Source organism: Chaetodon auriga, chromosome 8 (genome assembly GCF_051107435.1).
Source record: "Chaetodon auriga isolate fChaAug3 chromosome 8, fChaAug3.hap1, whole genome shotgun sequence".
Classification (NCBI taxonomy): Eukaryota; Metazoa; Chordata; class Actinopteri; order Chaetodontiformes; family Chaetodontidae; genus Chaetodon; species Chaetodon auriga.
The window spans coordinates 16,651,742-16,675,485 of NC_135081.1; the positions used below are offsets into that span (position 1 = coordinate 16,651,742).

General features: G+C 43.3%; 1 protein-coding gene across 1 annotated transcript; it reads right to left on the reverse strand.

Annotated features, from left to right (window-relative positions):
- Positions 1-1,151: 1,151 nt before the first annotated feature.
- On the reverse strand, positions 1,152-23,678 carry chn2 (chimerin 2). Its single transcript, XM_076736324.1, has 13 exons — positions 23,001-23,678; positions 16,154-16,192; positions 14,349-14,404; positions 12,591-12,622; positions 12,217-12,330; positions 11,785-12,055; positions 6,834-6,917; positions 5,522-5,606; positions 4,120-4,293; positions 3,942-4,019; positions 3,581-3,718; positions 3,389-3,494; positions 1,152-2,763 (listed from the first exon to the last, which is right to left on the reverse strand). The coding sequence occupies exons 1-13, from the start codon at positions 23,047-23,049 to the stop codon at positions 2,592-2,594; spliced, it is 1,398 nt and encodes a 465-aa protein (XP_076592439.1). The 5' UTR covers positions 23,050-23,678; the 3' UTR covers positions 1,152-2,591.
- Between the last annotated feature and the right edge of the window lie 66 nt (positions 23,679-23,744).

Consider the following 23,744-nt stretch of genomic DNA (forward strand, 5'->3'; position numbering starts at 1 on the left):
TTCTGTGCATGTCTTCATTAATCACTAGAGGGCACTCTTGTCCTAGACTTTAGTATCATACTTACAAATCTTGAAAAAAAATCCCAAAACAGCAACAATGCACTGTTGGATGTGTCTCTTTTACAGTTTCTAGGTTTCAGTTTCTGGCAGACCCAATTATTAAAATGACATGCCAACTGGAATAAATCAGGTAAAAGTATTATATAGTAGGATTTCAGTCATTTGCAGTAATGGATATAGGCAACCATCATATTCCCTCAGTGGTATCCAAAATGGGCATTTTTGCAAACAGAAACATTTCCTAAAACAGTATCCAAATGCAAAATTTCCTTTTTGAACCTTGAGGGTTCAAGGGAACAGCCTCCATCTGACATCATCGAGTGGCCCTTGTCATATTCATAGCTCTGTAAAATTACACCCTTGTACGTCAAACATCATGTGAGTCCAAATAGCCAACTTCCTGTTTGATGTCTATCAAGCAAGAAAAAGTGACTCTAAGGAGGATTTGTAAAAAATAAAATGTGTTATGATTGTAATGAAAAACACACCCAAAACAAAACAAAGTGTCTATACTGTAGGCAATCACAGGTTATATACGTCACATACTCTATGCCATGGAGAGGCGTGATAGCTGTCAGCGCTCTCGGTCTATTCTTTCAACCATACAAATGAAAGCTCTGAGATTTTGGTTGAGTGAATCTTGACAGCCTCCCCCCCGCTTGATGATGCAGTTGAGATAGAAGAAGATGCAATCTCTTTCCCCCTGAACAGAAACGGCTACAAACAAGCATATGTCAGCACCACATGACTAAAGTGTTAAAGAATTGTGTGTTAAAGCTGCTGTAAGAGATATAATACCACAGTTGTTCCATTACACAGAGGTGCACGAAAATCGCCCCATGATAAGCGAGTGGTACTCTAACGTCAAGTCATACTGCAGGCGTACATTCCAGTCCTGTTGGATGCATGTTATCTTATTTCTGTCTTAAATTGTTACTCTCAGTATTGCACCAGTGAAACTCAGGAAACACAAGCAGATTTCAGAGTCGCAGGCCAGAGTGTGAACGCTGTGGTGCAACTATGCCTTTACTATGGTATCAGGCAAAATTCCACCCTGACCACACCTACAGGTAAGACTGGACAAGTGGGAAGGCTGTGCAGCAAGACAGAGGTTTAATATTAGTTAAGGGCTTCTGGGTAAAATACCCTGGATATGGCTGGAGTCGTCACAATAAATAAAAGGCTGTTAACCTCATACCTGTGATTCACTGTGCTCCAAGCTATAAGCAGTCAACACTAGCAAAGGGCTGGGCCTTTCTTCTGACTCACCCTCTTTACACTGTGGTAACATTATGTTGAATAGAGATCAACACTGTGAGAAACAGGTCACATTATTTTGAAACTGAAGTTTTCTATCCTTTAATAAATCATCATTTGATAAATTACACTTTTAATTGCAACCGTCACAAAAATACATTTTGATAAAATGGATTTGTAGAAAGAATTTACTTAATCACATCAAACCAACTGTGAAGGCAACATGCTGGGCACAGCTAGAGTACAATGATTGAACTTCTATGGCATTGTGAAGTGAATGGCAACTACTGCTGCACCGAGCAATGTTACTGGCATACAAAAAAAAAAAAAAAAAGCCCAGATCACATTTTTCTTGTGAAAATATTCCAACGGATATACGTCAAAACTGGCAACCAAGATGTGTACGCGGTTGCTCACATGGTGCACAGTCTGCAATATGACGTGAATTAAAATGACCAATATTTAATCCACCGTAACACTGAGTTCACCGCAAATGAAAATGGGACCATGAATCCACAAACCGTCGCTGTTCTGATTCTTCTTTTCTTTTGTGAACAGTTTAGTATTTAGACATCAATTCAACAAACATCATTCTCAACACTATATATTATTGTGACAAAAGGACATGATGCAGAGTAAAAGACAAAAATAAACATCTTTACAAAATAAATCTTTACACTTGTTGCAAAAAAGTGCTTCATGAGCGCCCAATTGTCTCATCTTTCATATTTTAATACACAGTTAAAATATTGATCATTGCATGATCTGATTTTTTTTTTTTTTTATCTACAATGAAATTTTAACCAGTGTTCCCACTAAAATCACAATATGCACACGTCATGTGGGAGAGGGAGCTCGGCTGCGGCCGTGAGGCTTGGTTTACACAGCACCAGGCCTTCACTGATTGACGACCTGCCTGAGGCAGATTTCACACAGTGCTGTCATCAAGACTGAGCCTACACCAGGTAGTGACAGTCTTTAAATTAAAGAGAAGAGGGAACAGCACTGTAGGTAGCTAAAAATACTGGATCATTTCCAAGTATAAAAACGATGGTCTTGGCTGACTATGAAAACCCAAAACTTACAGTAACAAGACAATGTCAACACTAAACCAACTTCAACTAAAACAGTCATGCGAGAACGAAGCGTTTCAAGTTCAATTTGATTACAAACTATTCTGAAACTTCATTAGAATAAAGGTGGCTTGAATTTCCTCTTTGACAGAATAAATAAGTGTCCTTCGTTTCTGTTATAAGGCCTGCATGCCTCAGTCCTTAGAATAAGACATCTTCATGCTCTATCATTAGCTGCACCACCAGTTTCTGCTGCCTCATGTCATTCAGGGTTGTCAAGGCATTCATCTCCGGTGGTTGCATAAGCGTTGGACCAAAGACAATCCCCAGGTTCTCAGCATTCATCAAATTATCCTTTTCGAACAGCGTCACCCTGTAAAACACAAGAAAATGACTAGTCTGTAAGGAGAGATGAATCAGGCAAAATACAAAGACAGCTAAATATTTCAATGTGGTTTTCTTTTCTGGTCATGAGCGGATTCACCTCAGGAATATTAAAGTCAAGGATAAGGCTGGCTTTATTCTAGAATTCTGTTTTCAACAAATCCCATGAAAAGACCAAAACCAATCATTTAAGACATATAAGGCCCATCTCTGGATACTTTCGCAGCTCTGAACTCTCTTCTGTGGGACTGTATGACACATCTTCATCATCTTTTTTTAAACAGGATCAATAATTTCCTAAAACAGCTCAGCTCTGGAGCTTTTTAGCAAATGTTATTCAAACAGGAGTGAATTGTGAATTTTCTGGGCACTATTTTCAGCTGTGGGTTAATACGCAGGTGGTACACTCGTGAGTATTTATGGCATTTGCATGGAGTATGTGGGGTCAGCTCATATTAAGTGCCCATGATCACTGTAGATATAACAGGCTTTGGCCATACAGGCAATACTTGTTAGTAGGAACAATTGATTGTTGTTTCGCTCTTTATCCTTTTAATAAAACAACTAAAAGCACCGCATGTCCTTGTATAGATGACCTGTGTGCATGAACCAACCTCTTGAGATGAGCCATTAGGTAACGTAGGGTCTCGTAGTGGGCTGGGGGCAGCTGCAGCAAACTCTCATGGATGGCCTCCAGTCTGGTTTCAGCATTTGGAATTTCTACACCACATTAGTAATACGATTAGCACCAGAGCACCACAGGATACCAATAACACAGTAATGGTGTGGAGTGGAGGAGCTCTTACTTGCAGCTTGAATAAATTTGGAGTACAAGTCAAACGTAATGACTGGAATGGGAAGGTCTCTCAAATAAAGCTTCAAAGCACCAGCGATGATGTTGATGTCTGCATAGGCACTGGCGCTGATGTCAGCCTTCTCACCATCTGATTGAAAAAAATCAAAAAACAGAAAATGTAAATGCAATTTTAGATTTGGACTCAATTACGGATAAAAGCTGAATGTTCTTGTGCATGTCACAAAATAATTGGCAGGACTGTTACGCAGCGCGCTGCAGCTGAAACAAAGCCCTTATTTAAAATGATGAACCCGTGAACTAAAACCTCAGAGAGCTAGATCCTGGAGCACAGAAATCTGATGTCAACAAACCTCGGTCAAAGGAGAGCCGCACGTCCTCTATGTGCTCTGAGAAGCCAGACACTCGGTAGAGACCTTCAGATTTCATACCTGCGACACAGAATTGGGAAGCTTGTCTCAGTTTTCTGGGGGCTTTTCTCCCTCCCTGCATCCCATCTCTATTCTGCAGAATACCTGTCTGAGATCCTACCTCTCAGCTCTATCTCTTGAATGCACATGTCCACCACCATAGGTCGTGTCGTGTTATGCGCTTTGACAAGTGTGGTGAGGTCACAGCTGAACACTTTCTTTATCCTGCGCAGGTCCGGCTGGCAGTCGCTGGGAACCAGTTTGGAGCACTGTTTGTGTACATTCAGCCCACAGTCTAGAAGAACGAGAGGGAGATAAACAGAGAGACAGAGATTAGTTTCAGACTGATAGTAACACAACCATCACAGCAGGCTTAAGACGGCAGTTTGAAAAGGTTTCCCAGAGTCAGTGATAAACTGCACTGTCAGACAGCACAGCCGCTGCTAAGCTGTCTCAGTGCACTGCGCCAAAGGTAGATAACAGCGAACATGGCAGCGTGGGCGGGGGTTCTTGTTGTAGTTTTAGTCACATGGAGCGTGCTGGACAGCTGGCAAGAGCAGAGTGTGTGTGTGTGTGTGTGTGTGTGTGTGTGTGTGAGAGAGAGAGAAGTGCGCCTGCCTGTGTGCACAACTTGGAATGAGTGTTTTCGAAGGAGCCGTACTTGTAGGGGGGGCTGAAATCGTTCATCACAACGACGTTTTTACTGCTCGAGCAACACTAGGCTGCTGATTGGGGTCCTCGCTCTCAGTCAGTGCTCGCAGAAAGAGTATAACAGGAGATAAGAAAAAAAAAAGAAGCTAGAAATGCAGTGAGAGGGGACAAAGAAGTCTCTCCTGTTCCCCACAGCACATGAGGTGTCTGATGATACCAGTGTTTGCCTCTGGCTTATCAGCATGGCAAATGTCTCAACAACAAACACTCTGTTTGGGGAGACTGCAACTGCGTCCACTGATGTGCACATCAGTTCCAGGACTGCCTGTGCAGTGAACGGATCTTGTGACCACGGAGGCCGTGAAAATCGCACTGAACTCTTAATATGTAATCATTTAGTACTGATGCTATATTTAATGAACAATTACGGTACATTTGACTGTTTGACTGTGTTTCGCCTGCATTTTAACATTATTTACATATTTTACTTGCAGCAATTCTTGTTGACAACATAACTTAGATTCAGATGGAAATGCTGAGGCATTTCCTTGCATGGTAACTGGTTATAAGGGAATTAGAAAAAAGAGCGTGCAAAAATATCCAGTTGCCTTTCATTTTGGTATGACTGTGAAAGCTCACTGGGTTTTTCTGAAGAAAGTGCTTGATGAATCACTGACAGGAGGACCTGTTCGTCGCAGATATAACAGGAAAAGGGAAAATAACTGGAAATCGTGACATAATCCAACCAACAATTAAAAGGGGAGATTCAGGGTGATTATGCAACTGAAACATCCATGACAGGACAGTTATCCACAGATATTACACGGCTTGTGTAATCCATGATGTGCAGTGTTGTTACAGTGTGTAGTTACCTGAGCAGCGGACACCCTGGGCAATGAGGCCCCACATGAAGTTGGCACAATACTCGCACCAGTGTGGCCCTCGAAAGGTGTGTACCTGTGGTTAGAGACAACATGGTTATACACACAAACACACACCACACACTGCAGTTCATTGCTGTGTCCAGCCCGAACTAGAAACCCTCCCCTTTGATGTACTGGACAGAGATTACTTTGTGATCCCAAGCTACAGTGGATGGGACCCCTCGCCAAATGAGAGCATTTGTATATACAAGGCAGATTAAAGGCTTTACTATAATGTGTCTGGCATCTGCTCCTGGGCAATCGGATACATGCAGGCAAGCCCGCAAGCCAAAATAACAGATGTACACCCACTGTGCTTCCGAAAAACACAGATAAGATAGCCAATGGAGCCACACCTGCATGCACACACACACACACACACACACACACACACACACACACACACACACACACACACACACACACACATCTTCACTCGAATTTGAATAGCGAGTAGTAGGCTGACGAGTGAAGAGGCCATACGGCAGGTGGTGAGTGAACGTTTTTGTTTTTTTCAAAGGGGACTGTACAAAAAGCTGGGGGCCATTCTAACCTGCCTGTTAACTGAAACCCAAGATACAATTGCAAAGAATACTGAGGAGCCCAGAGGCAAAGTATCCCGAAATTCTCCTTCGTGTGTTCAGAGCAAGTCCGAGGAACTTAAATTTTGTGTTGATCTGGCTTGCAAGTGAAAGAGAGACACAACTTATTTTCAATATTTTTTAAACACAGCTGTTTGCAGCATGCATGGTGATGAGGTAATGCATCTATTTAAAGCTATGCAAGATTATTAACTGTAATATGACGATGGTGAAACAAAGCACACTTTTGAGACTGTTTCACCTTCAGTTAAAAGCTCTTTGTAGTATGCTTAATGACCCAGCACTATATCCTACTTTTTACAGCGTGCTATGCACTTACACCCTCTGACTGAGAGCGGAGGACTCTACAGTACTTTTCAGCTCTATAACTGCTTTTTACAAAATCAGCAGTCTAAAACAAAATGGATTGGAGGGCTTTAAAATCAATGCTAATCAATGTGCTCTGCTGTTAATGGCTTGTGGTGTAGTGTATCCATTAGTCCCCCTCAGTGCATATGGGTGTCAGCTGCATGCGTTCTCATCAAAACTGCACACACACACACACACTATGGTCTATGGTGGGACAAGCAAGCATCTGAGGCAGGCAAAAGCACATCTGTAAGTGGAGTCCTCACACAGAACTGTTGAAATAGTGTTTATCTTATTTGTTTATTGCTCACCTTGAAGTTGTGTATCTTCTCATAGGAGCACTGCTTCTCCGGTGTGTCTTTCAAGGCACTCCGTCGCACCAGAGGTGAGGAGATCTGTGGACAGGAGGCCAACAGTTTAATGGGCTTCCACAGAAGAGTTCCCTTGCTCCCCAGTTTGACTCCCAGAGCCAAAGCCAGCAGCTCCTGACGCTTCCTCTCTTGTCTTTTAGCCTTGTGGGTGATCAACTCCCCTCCCAAACCTCCTCTGTTGTCTTCAGCCTCCATGTTCGCCTGGTCGGGCTCCCACAGACTCTCCATCTCCTCTGAGGAGAGATGCGGAGGGGAGATGTGGGTGCTGTGCAGCAGACGCTGCCGGCAACAGCCCAGCGCAGAGGCAGCAGCCAAACTCCACTCCCCTCTGACCCAGGAGGGCGACTGATGACAGCCAGCACCGGGTTGACTCTGCATCTGGTCTGAATCCGGTGGCGGCAGCGAGCAAGAGGAGCAGGGGGAGCAGGATTGGTAGTGGGCGGCCTGAGGGCAGGAGTGTGCCTCACACAATGGCCCTCTTTCATACGCCCAGAAAGGAAAGAGAGAGAGAGTACAGGGTCCCTGATAGGGAGGGGCCAGGAGGTTGAGAGTGAGGGCGGTCGGCTGCTGTCAGGACCGCTTCACACAGCTCAACAGCTCTGTAAAGGAGGATCAATAGTGCAGACGCCCTCTTTATAGCAAAGAGTGCACTCGCATTAGCACACTGCCTTCCGGACACACTCCACTTCACTTCACTGGAGATAAGACCACAGCTCTCAGCCAGCACTGGGTCTCCTAAACGGGCCACTCAACTGCTCAAAGACTGACCCAATATTCTCCGGCCTGACAGAGCCGAGGCTGCGTCCTCGTAATTCAAACAGATCTTGACCTCCAGCTATGTCAGTCGGCTGGTGGAATTCCCCACACAGCCATCCAGACTGCATCTTCCAGACACTCTGACTGCAGACTACTCCTGCCAATCACAATCATTTGTCTTAGAGGACCAGCAGAGCCAGACCATCAACTGGGATTGGGAGGGATTACTGCCATAATCCTTACACAGGGAATAATCCCGCAGTGCCCAAATCCAAGTAAAATCCCACAGGAGGCTCATTTGCAGGTCGGCAGCCATACAGCGTGTTACCAGTGGGGGGCTGTTGCTACGTTCATGCTGAATTTGTCCCTATTAGCTCTGCTTGTAAACAACCACTAAACAGCACCACAAGGCTGTCTGCTTTTCTAATTAATCAAGAAGCTCTGAACCAAGGTACACAACACTGACAGCAGAGCAGAGCACATGCCAAATAACAAATATCTGCAAGATTCTATGCCAAGCAGCTCGTCTACACGACAGCTGAGCCTGAACACGGGGCGACATCACGGAAATATAAGGCTGAAGTGATATATTAAACAGGGAGGGAAGGTCAGAAAGCCAGTAAGCATTGGATTTGTGATGATAAAGAGCTGGAGCAAAAGCAGGGTGGTGAGGCGGAGAGCGAAAAAAGGGCAACTACAAAGCTGAGATAAAATGAAAGGATTGGCAGCTCACAGACAGAAGCAAAATAAAAAAAATGCCTGTTGTCCTTTTGTGTACCAGCTTTTTTTTTTTTTTTTTTGGTTTCTGATGTCTGGGGGCAGCGGTTAACTGGCTGATAGCTGCAAGAGTGACAGGACAGGTGAAGATATTTGTCATTGTGGTTGACATTCTTTGAAAAGACCTACACATACCATACCATGCAATTCAGCTCTACAGCTAAGTCTGAGGGGACAGATGAGGAATAGACCACTTGGAGATATTTTAGCCTCGCAAAGTAGGGAGGGAGGACGAGGGCTGCGCTCCTTTGTCTGCGGGCAGATGGCTTCTTGTCTCTTAAAGAAGAGCTTTGGAAGAAAGGACACAAAAGGTGGTCACACAACAAGCTCTGCTTTCTTTTCAGTGGCTTGGCTCTTTTATTCCCTCAAGGCTTTGTGAGAGCACAGCTGAGGGACTCATGGGCAAGCAGCACAGTGGACACTGACACAGCAGGACAGCAGGATACATCTACCCACATCTTAACAAAACAGCCCTAACAACATCTCGAAGAAAAAGAATAATTGATATATTGTGAAGGGCGCTGCAGCCGACCTATTTGTCCGTGAGGCTGAAAGTGAATCACTTCTACACTTCTGAAAGTCTGGACTCTTAAAATGCTGTGTGTGGAACATTTGTACGTTTTACAACTAAAAGACATGAAGGCTGTTTTTGCATATTTATAGCATGAAACTCTTGGGAGAGAACAGGTAATTATCCTAACAAACAACATGACAATTTCTTTGGAAATCTTTCCAGGGCATGCGAGCAGACCAGTTCGTCAAGAGCCCCGCTGAGACTAAACCATTGTGTGGTGAATATCAGGAGGAATGTGGTGGAGGCTCCGGCCACTGCGCAAATTCCTGCACATGCAAAGAGAAGGAAACTCAGGGAGGTTGATCTACAGGTCAAGTCAAGTACCCCCCCTCACCTTCCGGGAGCATTTTAATTACACAAGAATTTGCAGTCACTGCAATATGTCGGTATCAACCTGACACTGAGTAAATATGTGTGAATCTTGGCTGTACAGTGAGGCTACTGTAGCTGCAATGCCTCAGGGCGTGGCTGCGTGATTGGTAAACACAAAGTTCAAAAAGCAACCACAGATTTGAAGCCATCAGGCCAGGTCTCTGCTTCTTGGACGCGTAATATTGGAGCAGACAGAAAACGTTTTTCTCTCTTCTCACCCTCTTGGGACTAGTTTTCAAACGCTGTCTGACAAAGCCTGCCATCATCACAGCTGTCACTGACTCAGATCCTTGTGTATGAAACTTGGCAGGAGCAATATAAAATCCATTTTACAAAAGCTGTGAGATAACTGACAATGTGACATTTGGAGCTCGAGGCGTGCTGCAGATTTGCTCACCAAAATGGAGGTTAATTGGAGCCTGCAGCCCACAAAATTTCAAACATCAAGGCTGCAGATCAAACAGAGTGCAACAGCGCTTGACACTGTTCAATAAAGCACTGTGTGTTGAGCAAACAGAGGTTAGTCTGCATGTCTTAGAGCACTTGTGAGAGCAGTTCTCTGGCCCAAGGGCTTCCCAGAGGTTGGTGGTGGCATGCATACAAAACTTTATACTGTATGAAACCACTACAACTCAATGGACTCCTGCAAGTCAAAAATGCTGCATTGTGTCTTAAGTTACAAAGACCAAACTGAAGACTCATGATATTAATCCTGCAGCTGATGCTCTGGCTGGCAGCGCTGTCATGTGTCTGTTATTGACTGACTGTCAAGCTGACAAACCCTAGGTTGACATTCTGAAGACAAACTACCCCTAAAGCAATAAATCTGGTCTTTAAACTGAGTGAAACAAAAAAATGTAGCTTAGTAAATAAGTTTCTGAAGAAGAAAAGGCCAAAAAAATCAAAAGCAACTGTTAGTAAAAAGGAGCTTGGTGTGAGTCTGAGTGCTGCCACCCCGTCCAAAAAAAGGCAGGATCAAGATAAGACCGCCACCTAGTGGAGAGATAGTTGGGATTCTTCTCCAGTAAGGAAACAGACATTCCTCATTGATACAGTAAATCATTCACAGACTTTAATCCGACAACAGGCCACGAGTGCCAATGATAACAACGAGCAATTTGTCTCACCCAAGATCAGTGTGTCTGATATGCATGGCAGGCCGAGCAAAGTCCCAGTCCCCTCGGTCATCATTACCTTTCACAGGACGCAACAAAGCATGGCAGCAGTGAACACACCCAGGGGCTGCAGGCATAATGTATTTCTCACACACAGGACAAAGTGTACTCTCTGTAGCACTCTCATCCTACTGGAAATGTTCAGCAGCGTGGAAGTAGATCAAAATCATGGTATTATACAGCGTCTGTCATAGGGCCCTGGGAAATGTGCCAGATAATTTACATGCACTGAGACGATGAAACAACTGAAAGGTTTGTTTCTAAATGAGATGGATCGCTTTAGAAGCATCTAATCATGAAAGAAGTCTGGCTTATTGCGACTATTAGGACTGTAAAATAGAGACTGGATAATTAGAATAAAAGAGTTTAATAACAAATTGAAAAGGCAGGTTCTCTGATGTTCTACAATAAACTTCAAGTTTCGTTTTAGTTGAGTATTTTTTTTTAATTACATACGGAAAACTTTGGAACAACTATCCTCATTATTAGAGTGTAATATTGAGCAAGGACTGCAAATAAATTCTTTCTATGATCGCTTAATCTCCTAATTATATATTTATTTCATTCACTGATTCATTAGTTAGTGTCTAAAGTGTCAAGTAATAGTATAAGAAGCCCGACACAATTCAGAGACCATGGTTAAATCTTGAATTTTTTGTTGCTGTGTCCAAACCAAACATATGAAATTTGAAGTAATATATTGACACTTTTGGAAAAAAGCTTATTCGCTGTCTTGAGAAGATTTAGATGAGAGAATTGATGACACTGTCACAGCAAAACTGGAGAAAAGTTACAGGTCCAAGCCAAGAAACAGTCCAGCATGTAACACGGCGTAACACCCCAACACATTTTCACATTTTGGTTTTTGTGAATATTAAACAGATGAGATTTAACCTGTTAATGATCCTTCGAGATGCTGGTCGATTTGTTTTGCCGCCTCTGGACAGAGAGCCCGTTTCCAGGTTAAGTTAAGCTAACCAGCTGCTGGCAGTAGCTTCATATTTACCCCTGAAAATATGAGAGTATTGTCTACTCGTCTCAGCTTGATAAACTATTACACAATTAACTGATCATCAAAATTGTTGATAACCATGTGCCAACCTGTTCATGTACTCACTGGCTTACTGTTTCAACTCTCAATAGAGACTGATGAAATTTACACCTTTCAATCATCCTCTCTGAACGTATATACTGTGTACTCCTCTGCTCTGGTGACATGAACAATCGTAAAACTCACCCTTTCATCCCTCTGGAAGGTGACCCTGCGTGGCTCCCTGCGTCCACGGCTCAGCCTGTGCACCATCTTGTCCTTGAGCAACGAGGTGTAACCAAGGTGCTCGTAGATGGGGTTAGTGGTCATTTTAGCGATGTACTCCGCCGCCTTGGTCTCGATGTAGAGGGTGATGAGGGCGTCTGTCACGAGGTCATGGACCGACTCAAACCTCTTCTCCCCGACAAAGTGCTTCCCATCATAGAACAATCTGTAGTTGAGGGTCTGGTGGCCAAACCTGGGTTGAGATACATGGACGAGGATGTGGTGAAGACAGAGGGGGTGAAGATGAGCTTAAATCTGTTTAATGGATGAATAAAAGTGAACAAGGCGGAGGCTGAGCGAGGACTGGGCTGCAGACTGGGGTCGACCTTTCAGGGATTCTGATGGTGCTGGTACCTTAAGGCCAAGGTGTGTGTCCCTGGCTGTCTTTGGCTCTCCCTGATGAGGTAAGCGCCCTCTGCTCCGGCCAGCAGCTCATCTGCATATTCTCGAGGGATCATGCCATGAAATCTGCAAAAAGAACAAAGCAGTAGTTATAACTCTTCTTCTACTGTCATTTTACTTTCAAGTACACAAGAGAGTACAAAGAGATTTACATTTAGCATGTGAAGCAAAGCCAAGAGACACACATTGATGTAAGATTCTCATGCACCCATTTAAACCTTAACCACATCTGATGCACATGAATAGAAAACATGTACAGTAATATTTGAAAAAAAAAAAAAAAAAAAAGGGCACAAAAAGGATGAAAGTAATCAAGTCACACTCACTCTCTGCCGTAGTATTTGGGTCTGCTCTCCATCTGCAAAGCAGAACAGGACATATTGGCTGGAGTGCTATAATATGAAAGCTCAATTAAATGGATTTGCGAATTGTTCTTACAGCCTGTTTGAAAGATAAAGGACTCGAAACCACAGGACAGATTATCTCCATCTGTGCTGCCACGTCTATTCGCAGCTACCAAACCATAAAGCCAAATCACAGAGTGTGGAGATGAATTAGAGGCAGTGCCAGAAAACAGCTGGTGATAGATGGCCAGCTGCAAAGAATTAATATTTAGTGTGCTACTGCATCACGCCGGGGTGTGCAGAGTGTCCGCATTACAAATCTAGCAAAGGAAATGGATAAAATACTTTTTATCTTGTACATGACATGAATGTGAAACATTAGTATGAAAATTCTCTATAACAAGATGAGGTGCTTTTCCTGATGATTTATGAAAATCTTTATATCCAGACCCCTTTTTCCTTTACGGACGATAGCGCAGAATCACTTGTAAAATTCACAGTTATGATCGTAATGGATTTGGTAATGTGTCAAACATCATTTTGTGCTTTGAATTAATGGGTAGCCACTAATCTCACACAGCCAGCCCACAACTCTCACAGTGCTCATCAGAGCGTGGCAAGACTCAGAATAGGATGAGGCATGCATCGTTTCTGGTAGGCTGTACAATAGAAGACTGGCAGTTTTCTAAATGAGGGCAGTAACAGGAAGAGTAACTTGTATCGTTGGCTCTATTCATGTAGCTGAGACTGTAAAGTCTCTGCTGCAACAGTCAGGTGAATATGAGCATGCTTTTGGCTTGTTGCAATCACAACACAGACCCTCCACAAAGCTGCCTGAATGAACAAACAAACCACTTGCAATGCCAGTCAGCAGTGTTTGTTTAAAAAAAAGACAGGGAAAACAGTGTGGATGTCAAATTTCTCCTAAACTATTCACCAAAATACGTTCCTAAACAAATCTAAGTCAAAGAATTAACCAAGCAGTTGGAGGATCATGCTTAATTCTTAACTCCAGTGTACTGCTGAGTGTAAACAGCTCTGAACTCATGAGGTGTGGGAGTTTCAAGAAGCAGCGAGTCACTCTCCATAGGTTACTGATTGGTCTGGCTTCCAGCTGCCACGCTCAATCATTTCTCAATGAATGTTTTCCAGAGGGAGCACTTAGCTTGCAAGTGAGGCTGCAGGCTGGTTGACTGGCTTTTGAAGCAAGGAAAACAAACTCGTGCCTTTAAAAAGAAATATGTGGGGCCAGCAGGTGGTTCGGTTTGCCAAGTTGGCAAACCGCGTGTGATAAGAAAGAAAGAAAGAATTGGGATGTTTTTGTATAAACTATGCTATAAAATGAAATTCTATCGTTACTATGACAGCTTGCGGCTGTAGTTTGTGTATTTGATTTCAACCATAAACAATCGTAATGGTGAAAGAATTAGTCAATTAATCAATAGGTCAATTGGCAAAAGTGATCAATGACTATGTGAAGAATCCATTAATGCTTTAAGTATATATATAATATGATTATTTTTATAGCATCTTACAAGAACAGACAACACAAAGTGTTTCACAAAAGAAAAAGAGAAGTATTACAGGTTATACTGGTATTACAGGTTTTTTCTGTGGACTTTGGCATTTGCCATTAGTCACAGCCATATTTTACAAACGAAACAGTTCATAAAAATATAAAACTAATCATTTCAGCCCTATACAGTAGCCCATTGTGTAGAGATTTGCAGATGTACTGACCTCCTGAGGACATGTGATCCTCTTTGGTCTCGGGGCTTCCTGCTGCAGCTGGTACACTGTAAGGCAAACGCATGGATGTAAATTAAGGCCCTCTGCCCCTCTGAATTATGTGCACAGCTCAGTACAAGTTGTAATTACATACAGTGCATATTGTAGATTTGTTACCATAATAACAGCCTCAATACACGCTTAACATGAAGGAAACTGTAAGATACAGTGCAGCTTGCATTCACAGGACTCTACTGGACATAAAACAATATCTCCACTTACAGCCTTTAGTCAAGCATCTGACCACAGCTCTGACTGAGTGCAAAGGTACGAGTTACAAAAGGAGCCATTAGCTTACATATGCAAGGCGAAGCAGTTAGTGGTTTACATGACAGGAGTCATATATCTGCAACCCATTTCTGTGAATTAAGACCTGTTGTGCACTTACATAATATGCACTTATGCGCGCACAGTATTCCTTTTGACTGCATAACCCACATACCTACACTTATAAATACACACATGCTGCAAAGCTTCTCTGTGTTGGCGTATTTAAAGTATTGGGAGAACTCGAAGCGAATCAGTGAAGCAAAGTGAAAATGGAATTGAAGGATTTGCAGCAGGCAGAGTAATCACCACAAACACCTCAGCAGCCTCACAAAATCAGTACATTACAATTAGTGATTAAAAAGTGAGGGAAGCCAAAACGTTACTGCCGATTCTGCTGCTTCCCAGAACAGGATGTCTGTCAGGACAGATACTGTATGTCACCACAAGAGAAGAATCACTAGCTGAGTGCAGTTCGTTTCTTTACATCCAATTTCTAATCCATTATGTGTCCGGAGTTTCTCTTCTATTGTACAAACTGCCACATTTCACAAACCAGACTCTATGAAAATCCTGCAGCAATAACAGAACAACAGTCTCTACTTGCACTTGCTCCTAGATGCGTGTTTCTAACCTAGTGAGATGTGGCCGAGGACTGAAGACTGCAACAGTGTCCTCATTTCAAACAACCTATGGCAAAGAAATCGCTGTGTGAGGTTGAGCTAAGACTTCACCGCAGCAGATTCTCCAGGCAGGGGAAGGAAGACTCCTGACTGTGAATTTTCATGTTTTGTCAGGCTGACTTATGCCAACCAGCAAGATCTGGACATCATCCATTCCTGTGACACAGTAATCTCTAAAAATACCTCAGCAGAGAACCAGTGGAGTCAGAAGAAGATGGGAAAAACAGCATTATTGGGAAATTATACAGAAGAGACATTTAATTACAGGAAGAAAATGTATATAAAAACTATAAATTGTAATCGGTTAAACTGTAATAACTCTAAGGAGTGTCAGTTTTCCAGCTGAAAGGATTCCTGCTCTGCTCTAACAAATGCATCACACACATTCTGAGGACTCTACCCATTTCCTCCCACATGGCAAAAACATTGTATAATGAGGTGGGTGTTCTGAGGACCCCATTTCAGCTGAGCCTCTTTGCAGGTAGAAAATCTTATTTTCCCCAGTGATGGTAACCTATTTTACTGAGAGATCAGGAATCCGCTGCTTTGCATTTGTGCATGCATGAATGTGTTGTGTGGGCGAGTGCGTTTGAGCGTGTGCCTTTATGTGCATGTGCACGTAGTCTTTTAGAACCTGCAGTGTATCTAATTGTACGACCAAAACCTATTCTTCATCCAAGTATAGAAAATGTCTCTTTGTTATTTATACATCACAAATAAATGTGCTGTTATTTAAAGCCACGCAGCAAAGGGCAAAGTCGGGTTAAAACATTGCTAATCAGCATATAACATGAATTAATTACTCACAGTAGGACTTCCATATGGGTGGTTGGTAATCCTCAGGGTCTGTAAAAGGCAAAAACAAAGCAGGTTTCTGTTAGGAACTCACAGTGGTCTTAGCAGACTGTACCCTGTTTTCTCTCATTAAAAGCTCAATTTCTATCCCTTTCCCAATGGACAGACTGTGAGTCCTTCACCATGGTTATGTCACTGTTGTTTATCTCTCTGTAATAATTATGCATATGGCTTCACGCTGTGCAGCTGCCTCTCGAGCTGCACCACTGAATAAACTTCTAATCAGTGTCTCTGCTTCAAGGGCAGTCAATACAGATGTTGGCTAAACATCATGACACACCTGATCTATATTACCCACCGGCAGGGTCCCGAAAACACAACACGCCTACTCTGAGGTAAGAGTACGACACACCAATCAACATGAATGTGAGTAAATACAATTTAGGCCTCAACACCCACAGGATGACTCTCCTCTGGGAACTGTGGTGGCTGATTTATGATTATGTGACCACATGTACAGAATATATGATGGAGTGTGCTGCTGTATTAGCTTGAAAAAGAGTTAAGAGAGGTGATGGAGTGAATGCCCTGTAGCAACTGATAATTTACTGTAGTACCTACTGGGTAAAGTAATGACTTGTGATAAAAAGCACCACTGAATGAGTCAAAAATGTGGCAAAGTTTGCTACTGTGCTACGGCGGCAGTAATGTCATAAAATGTCAGGCATTTGATGTGACAAAAATGGTGCAGCATGTTTTTACACATGATATAACAGCGATCTCACACCACAGCAGCTCCACAGGTTGAGGAGAGCCAAGAGATGCGGTCAAAAGCTTTGGAAACAACAAAAGAACTGGACCTTGGCTTAAGAATTTTTATGTCAGGCTTCTATTTCCAAGGTCAAGTGCGAACATTCAAGCTCAAAATAATGGTGCTGCTTCTGTGTTATGTTACCGTAAAGCTATAATTATATGAATACAAAGATAATATGAGCTATTATATTGCAAAATTTTTGTTAGCTCACCAGTCAAAACATGGAACAGTCAACAGAAAGCAATAATTGTGCTCCTAATAGCATATAACTTACTTTGGACTAATTTGATGCTATTTAGCTATTTCTTATGAGCCATTTCCAGAAACGTTTTGCTCCACATTTAAAGTCGCTGTCCTGTTCAGTGCGCCAGTATGCCTAACACAGTAAGACAGATTGGGATGACTCAATAACACAGTATCAATCATGGCGGTCTGCAGCTGTCACATAGGCAGAGGACACTACTAAAATCACTGCTATGACAATAAATAATTCATCTGTCTCTCAGAGCTTTAGTGTAATGTATCTCATTAAATTCCCAGCAACACTGCTGAGAGACTCAATTGACTGTGTGAATAATGAATCATGCTGGTCCAGAAGATACATGTTGTTCATTTACGACATTCCTGCACTCATCAGCACATCAGCGCCACACCCCTCAGGCAAGAGGATAAAGAGATAAAACACACCTGAGAGGGTGTGAAAACCAGTGAGCACTTGTTGAATGTGGGCACCGACGTACAGGCAGCAGAATTGAGAAACTTATAAATGTCATCATTGTTAAAACTGCATCACAAAGTCACAAAGTCTCTGCACATTCTTGCGCTACAACACATATCTGTTTAACAGGCGGCACATGAGGAGAAGGCAATCAGAGCGTTTCCTTCGTGCTGTTTTCTCTGCTCTCTGCAGCAGCAGCAGTCTGACTGGAGGCCGGCTGCAACACTATCAAGCACACCGAACAGCTCATCACTGCTCCTCATCATAATAGCACGGTTACTTCTGAAAGAGCTGAATTAATTACACAAGAGAGACAAGATAGGTGCATGTGATCAGGTGCTGAATAATTATGTAAATGACAAAAAAGCAGCTCGACCGAGAAGTGGATGTTTTGAGAGTAAATGTTGTCGCTAAAGCCCTCCACCGAATGTCTGCCGTCAAATACAAATAAAGAGGCTTCAGGCTCAGTTTGCTGGTGTGTGGCCAAGCTGCCTTGGAAAATGTATTGTCCTAACGCTGAAGCTTTGTCACTGTGTATTGCACTGGCAACAGTCTGAAAGATTTATTCCACTGCGGCTTGTTTAAAGAATGTGATTTCATCTGGTCGGCTGCCAAGTATTCTCTTTTCAATCTGACTCTTTTTAATGACGAATGGCATTTCAGTCTGGAATTCTGTAGCCGTTTCGGCTCAGAATGGGGAGCTTTTAAGGGTCGATTCTGATGCAAACACTGGCACAAACATGCACACATGCATGCAAATACATTAGGCTACATGGTACATACCCACTCTCAAGCTAACACACACACACACACACACACACACACATAGACAAGCATGCACATAAGCACACACACAGAAAAAGAACATCAAAAAGATTTCATAAGTAGCTCAGAGTTTGTGCAGCGTCTGATGATCAGGGAGAATTTAAAATTCTGGAGCAGCCAGAGGGTTCTTCCCCCAAAGCAATAGCTATTAATTGTGTTGCCCTCCATTACTCACCAGTCAGAGGCATTCAATAAAATAATTACCGGCGGGTGTTTGCTTTGGTGACAAAGAGAATACGTGATGAATGAAGATCAAGTTCAGCTAAGACTTTCATCCCCGGAGATAACGTCTGCTCTGCAGTCTGTGCGCACGCAGGGAAAAAAAGGGGAAAAAATCCAACTTCTGCACAGAAAACAATGACTTGGGTTGAGGTTAATCAAGTGCAACAGCTCAACGAGTTTAGAGAATTTCATGACCTGTGCAGAATCGTGTTCAATATCACTCAACAGAGAAGAAGTCTACGATAAAACTCCCCACTAGACTAGCTGGCTTTGGATGGAGGGGTTGATTTGCTGCATATAGATAGTAAAACAGTAGGTATAGAGCTGATCATGTTTCACTTCCCCTTTCCCAACAGACAGACATTGATTGGTTGTATATTGTAACAATATATGCAGTGTCTGTACATTCGTCAGGCAAGCAGAAGTGTTGGCTGTCTTTCCAGGCAGACGACAGCCAGATAAACACAGGAGCGTCTGCGGGGTTTGCACATAAGAACCTGCGATGCTCGCCACATTGACGCACCATGCATGGGACAGGCTTTCTGACGGAAATCATATTACTGTTTGTGCATTTCAAATTTCTGCGATAAAACGTCCATCCTCTCCTCAGAATACTGCTAACTAATTAATACTGTATGTCACCACAAGTTGCATCTGCAAACACATGAAATACAGTCTTGCAAGCTGCACAGCCGTTACTGCAGCATATCGTGTGTGCAGTCTGGTTGCAAGATGCTAGCAGCACATCTATCTCACAGCTAAAAAGACGAGGTGCAAACCAAAACGCTGACATGTTTAAAACCTGATTGTTTTAAATGTCTACACACATGAAATGAGTCATGAAAAACGCATCCCCTCATCTATGCTGGGGTCGGGGAGTCTGTCTGAGCGGCGGAAAGTGAATGAGTTTGTGGGCTTTTGCTTGTATTGGTGCATCTCCCAGCTTTTTTCATCCCAGGCTACGAGTGTGCTGGGTAATAATGGCATCCTCTGTGACCCTGATCCCAGGGGTCATTGTTGTTGTGACCTTGACGAAGCAATGATGATGATGACTAAGCTGGTATTGATGTACCACATGTTTCACCACAGCATTTTGGCTGTCTTAGTTAAGTGGCATTTTTTTCCGCTCTGCTGGAACTGAACATGCCATTCAGAAAAAGTGCAAAAATAAAGTCCAGCTGTTGTCAGACTGATCAAACATTGGGCTTCTGTGTGACTACGATGACTCTTAACAGGCTCGTGCTGGTTTCCCAATTTCAACCCTGTGCTGGATGAAGGATCCATCCTTTGCCAGTCCGCCATTTTTTTGTCTAAAATTGGAGGTTGGAGGGTATCGTACAAATTCATTGATTCAAACCAAAGGCCCTAAAGCTGCAAATGTGATTAAGCTTGGCTATGGTAGTAAACTTGATTTGAATTGGCCATTTGACAAACTTGGCACAAAAAGAGAATTTCAAATATAACTTAATTATGCCTTGATTAAATGTATTTCTTTTTTCTATGTAATTTATAGCCTGTGTTATTCACATACATAAATTACATTCAGACATAACACAATGTGGAGTAGAGTGCAATGCCACAGATACATGCAGGCAGACACACACACACACATGCACACACACAAATTTGTGTCAGTGGGATGCAGCAGAACTGCAGCAGGGAGACCATCTGTGTGTTACACTGGTCCAAAACAAGCATTTCAACACTGCCTTAGTGCTGACCGGATAATATGTGACAGGTATGAGGGTGACTCTCTGGAGTGTGTTTGCGTGCTACACGGCTGGTCACCCTTTGTCAAACTGTATGTTCAGCTGTTAACGAGAATCGTTGGTGAGTTTATAGGAAGGGAGAGTGTGATTTAGCATTCTGACTCTGACAGTGCTTTGTGTCTGCCAGAGTCTGCTGCTGCAGGTAACACAGGACTGACTGCTGGGATAGGCACAACCAGAAGTGGACTACTCCCCCTTCACTGATGCTGTGAAACATGCAGATAATTTCAGTAAGCCAATGACACGAATCCAGTCCTACATCAATTACACTGGTAAGGACAAGAAATAGATGTGGTGGAAAGAGTCTGAGGTGAACTGCAGCATTTGCCAGAAACATGTGCAGGATCGTGTTGAGCAGACAGCCTCTCTGTAATACATGGCTGCAATTCTGCCTCCCTGACCAATTTTGTCATTTAAGGCCTGAAGCTGAAGGCATACTTTCATGCTCTATCCCTCAATTTATTTTCAAAGCTTTATTTCCTGGAGCCGTCTTGCAAATGGTGTGCTGCTGGTACAGTGCATGCTTCCATGCCCGCTCGTGCCAAGAATGTGTAGGAATCTCCCTGATCTAGACGAATAGCCAGAAAATTTCTTTCCAGGGAAAGGAAGAGATTGCAACATGTATGCTGCAATCGTGTTGCAACCCTTTCAGTTTGCCTGTTGTCTTATTATGACTGGCCTCAAAACTGTAGGCTGCCGTTGTTCACCTGTGTATTATGGCTGCAGTTATGGACTGTGTGTATAACGCAGTCCACACATTACAAGGCAGTTTGTGTACACACCATTGTTCCTTTATTTCACTAACTTGCAGGAAGTGCATAAATAAATCAATGTTTGCTCCCGTAATATAATTACCACCATCATAGATCAGTACTCAGCATAAAAAGCAGCCATCAGTGACACTTGGATTGAGTTGGATGAATTTTATTTACACGTTCTCCCCCAAACAACAGCCTCCAAACAGGATTACGAGACAGACTTATCATTAGACGCAGATGAAAAAAACTACACCAAGAGCACTTTGTTTGCAGATGAACTAATACGGAGCAGAAACCAGGCCGAGATTCATTTTTTGAGTCATATGCCTCATAGACAAGATTATTCAAATGTTGTGTCTGACTGCCAAAGAGCTCTGCATGAAAATAATAATACCCTTGTGACAACCACTCTATCCCTGGCAGCAGTGCAGCTTGTAACCTCTGATAATTATATTGAGAGCCCAACAGTAATGACAACCCTCCAATGCCACAGAAAGAAAAGACTTTCCTCTTAAAGCAGCAGTGGTCAAACAGTAAATCCGCTGCTTTCTGAAACGCACTCATGAGATAATGCTTTGTGAAGCATGTGGTCGCCACAGGCTATATCAGCTTGGAAATGACTGTCTGTCCCTCCCATTGGGCAGTACCTTGGGAAATGTGACTCTGCTGTGTGGTGTGGTCAGGAAGCAGAGAGAGGAAGAAAGTATAACATACATTGTGTATACTATAGGACGTCCTCGCCCTGTCACAAGCTTACAGCTTTGCCATGCAATGTTCAATTGATGTGTGAGATATTGGTGGAAGTGCTGAGCCTGGTTTTATTAACAGCCTCTCCCTCCCGCTGGCACACTGTCTCTATCACACAGGCCTCTGGTTGTTGGTGGGGCTTCCTCATCAAACAGTGGAGTTTGTACTTTATACCCTGGCAAACACGAGCAGCGCGTTTTATCAGCAAATAATGGGATATACACGGAGACAAGCGTGGAGCTGCTATTTCATGCTGGGTTTGTTTGAGCAGCTGCTAACCCACTTTCTGTTCCCATTCTGTGAAAACTGAACCTTGAAATTGAAATTTTGACAAACATTTAATAGGTGCTTCTTGCAGAACTATGCAGAACTTTGTGGACACTGTAGCAGCATGATCTATATTATGTCACAGACCATAGCATATTGAGATTTTCTTTTAACGGTGTCAGAAAATGTCCAAGCCTGGTGCTGCGTTTGGGAAAATGGTAGACTACACAAGCCAAAGATAATCCTTAAAGCCAGCCAAGTGGAAAGTCAGTCAGGGAATTATGGAGATGATTGGCAATCTAATGATAACATCCAAACCCAACGTCAGGCTGACTGCATCTCACAACCTTATAATCCCTCTGCACGCGAAAGGTGCCCGTTCGCCTCTAATGTTTCCACCACAGCATCCAGATAGAAAGCATGGTGGTGCTTTTCACTTAGCATTAATCCCGCATCACAGCAGTCACTGGAAGCCACAGAGCAAAGATGTTTGTTTAATGGTAACGAGCACTTGTCAGGCGCGGATGAAGACATATGAGGATGTCATATTTGATACATGTGTTTGAGGTGAGCATGTCAGGGACGTCTTTAATCAAAATACTGAAAAAAAAAGTTTGATTTCAGCCAAAATTTCAAAACACACAGGCAAGCAAAATTCCATACAAAACAATGTCTTATTATTCTCATTGTTATCCTCATTACAGTGTCTAGTTTGAGTCTGGGTTGTGTGAACTCTTACCAGACGACACAGATGAACCTGAGAGGCTGGAGTTACTGGATGCTGCCATCCCAACCCGTTTCAAGGCTCGGTTACTCCCGTTTGGCCAAGGTGCGCTCACAGTAGCTCGTCCCCGGCGGTGCCTCCATTTTCACTCACGTCCCAATGTGCTTCACCTCTGACGACTCCACCGGTGACTATTTCATGCTTCGTCTCGAGTCCCGAGCGCACCAGCCGTCTGTCTGAGTCCGCCGATCCTTCCCCTCGGCTCGCCGTGCGCCTTGGTGAGGAGCCCACGCTGCCGCGCACAGAGGGTGCTGCCGCCGCCGCCGCCACGGGTGAAAATACTGAGACACGCTCCAGGTACACGCTCCGTGGATCAGCTTCTCCAAAGCACACCGGGCGGACAGAATCTGTAGGTCTAGATCTGTGCCATGTAGGAATCAGCGATGGTTTCCATGTGCCACTTTAAGGATTGTAACAAACACACTACACTGCAGCGGAGACGCGCCTTCTTAAAGTGAAAGTTTGGAGCAGGGTTGGATGTAAGCAAAGCAGAAGCCCCAAAACAGCCCTCTGAGGTTTTGTCTGCAGAATCCAAAACAGAGGTTAAAACCCAGTGTTATATGAGATTCATGCAAAGGCCCGACTGGCTAAACCACATTATTCCTGCTTTGGCATCGCATATTTTCATCAGATGTCATGTTATGTCATGTTATGTTGACATAGCCAGAATGAATGTCAGTGGGTTTTTTGCGCCATCTG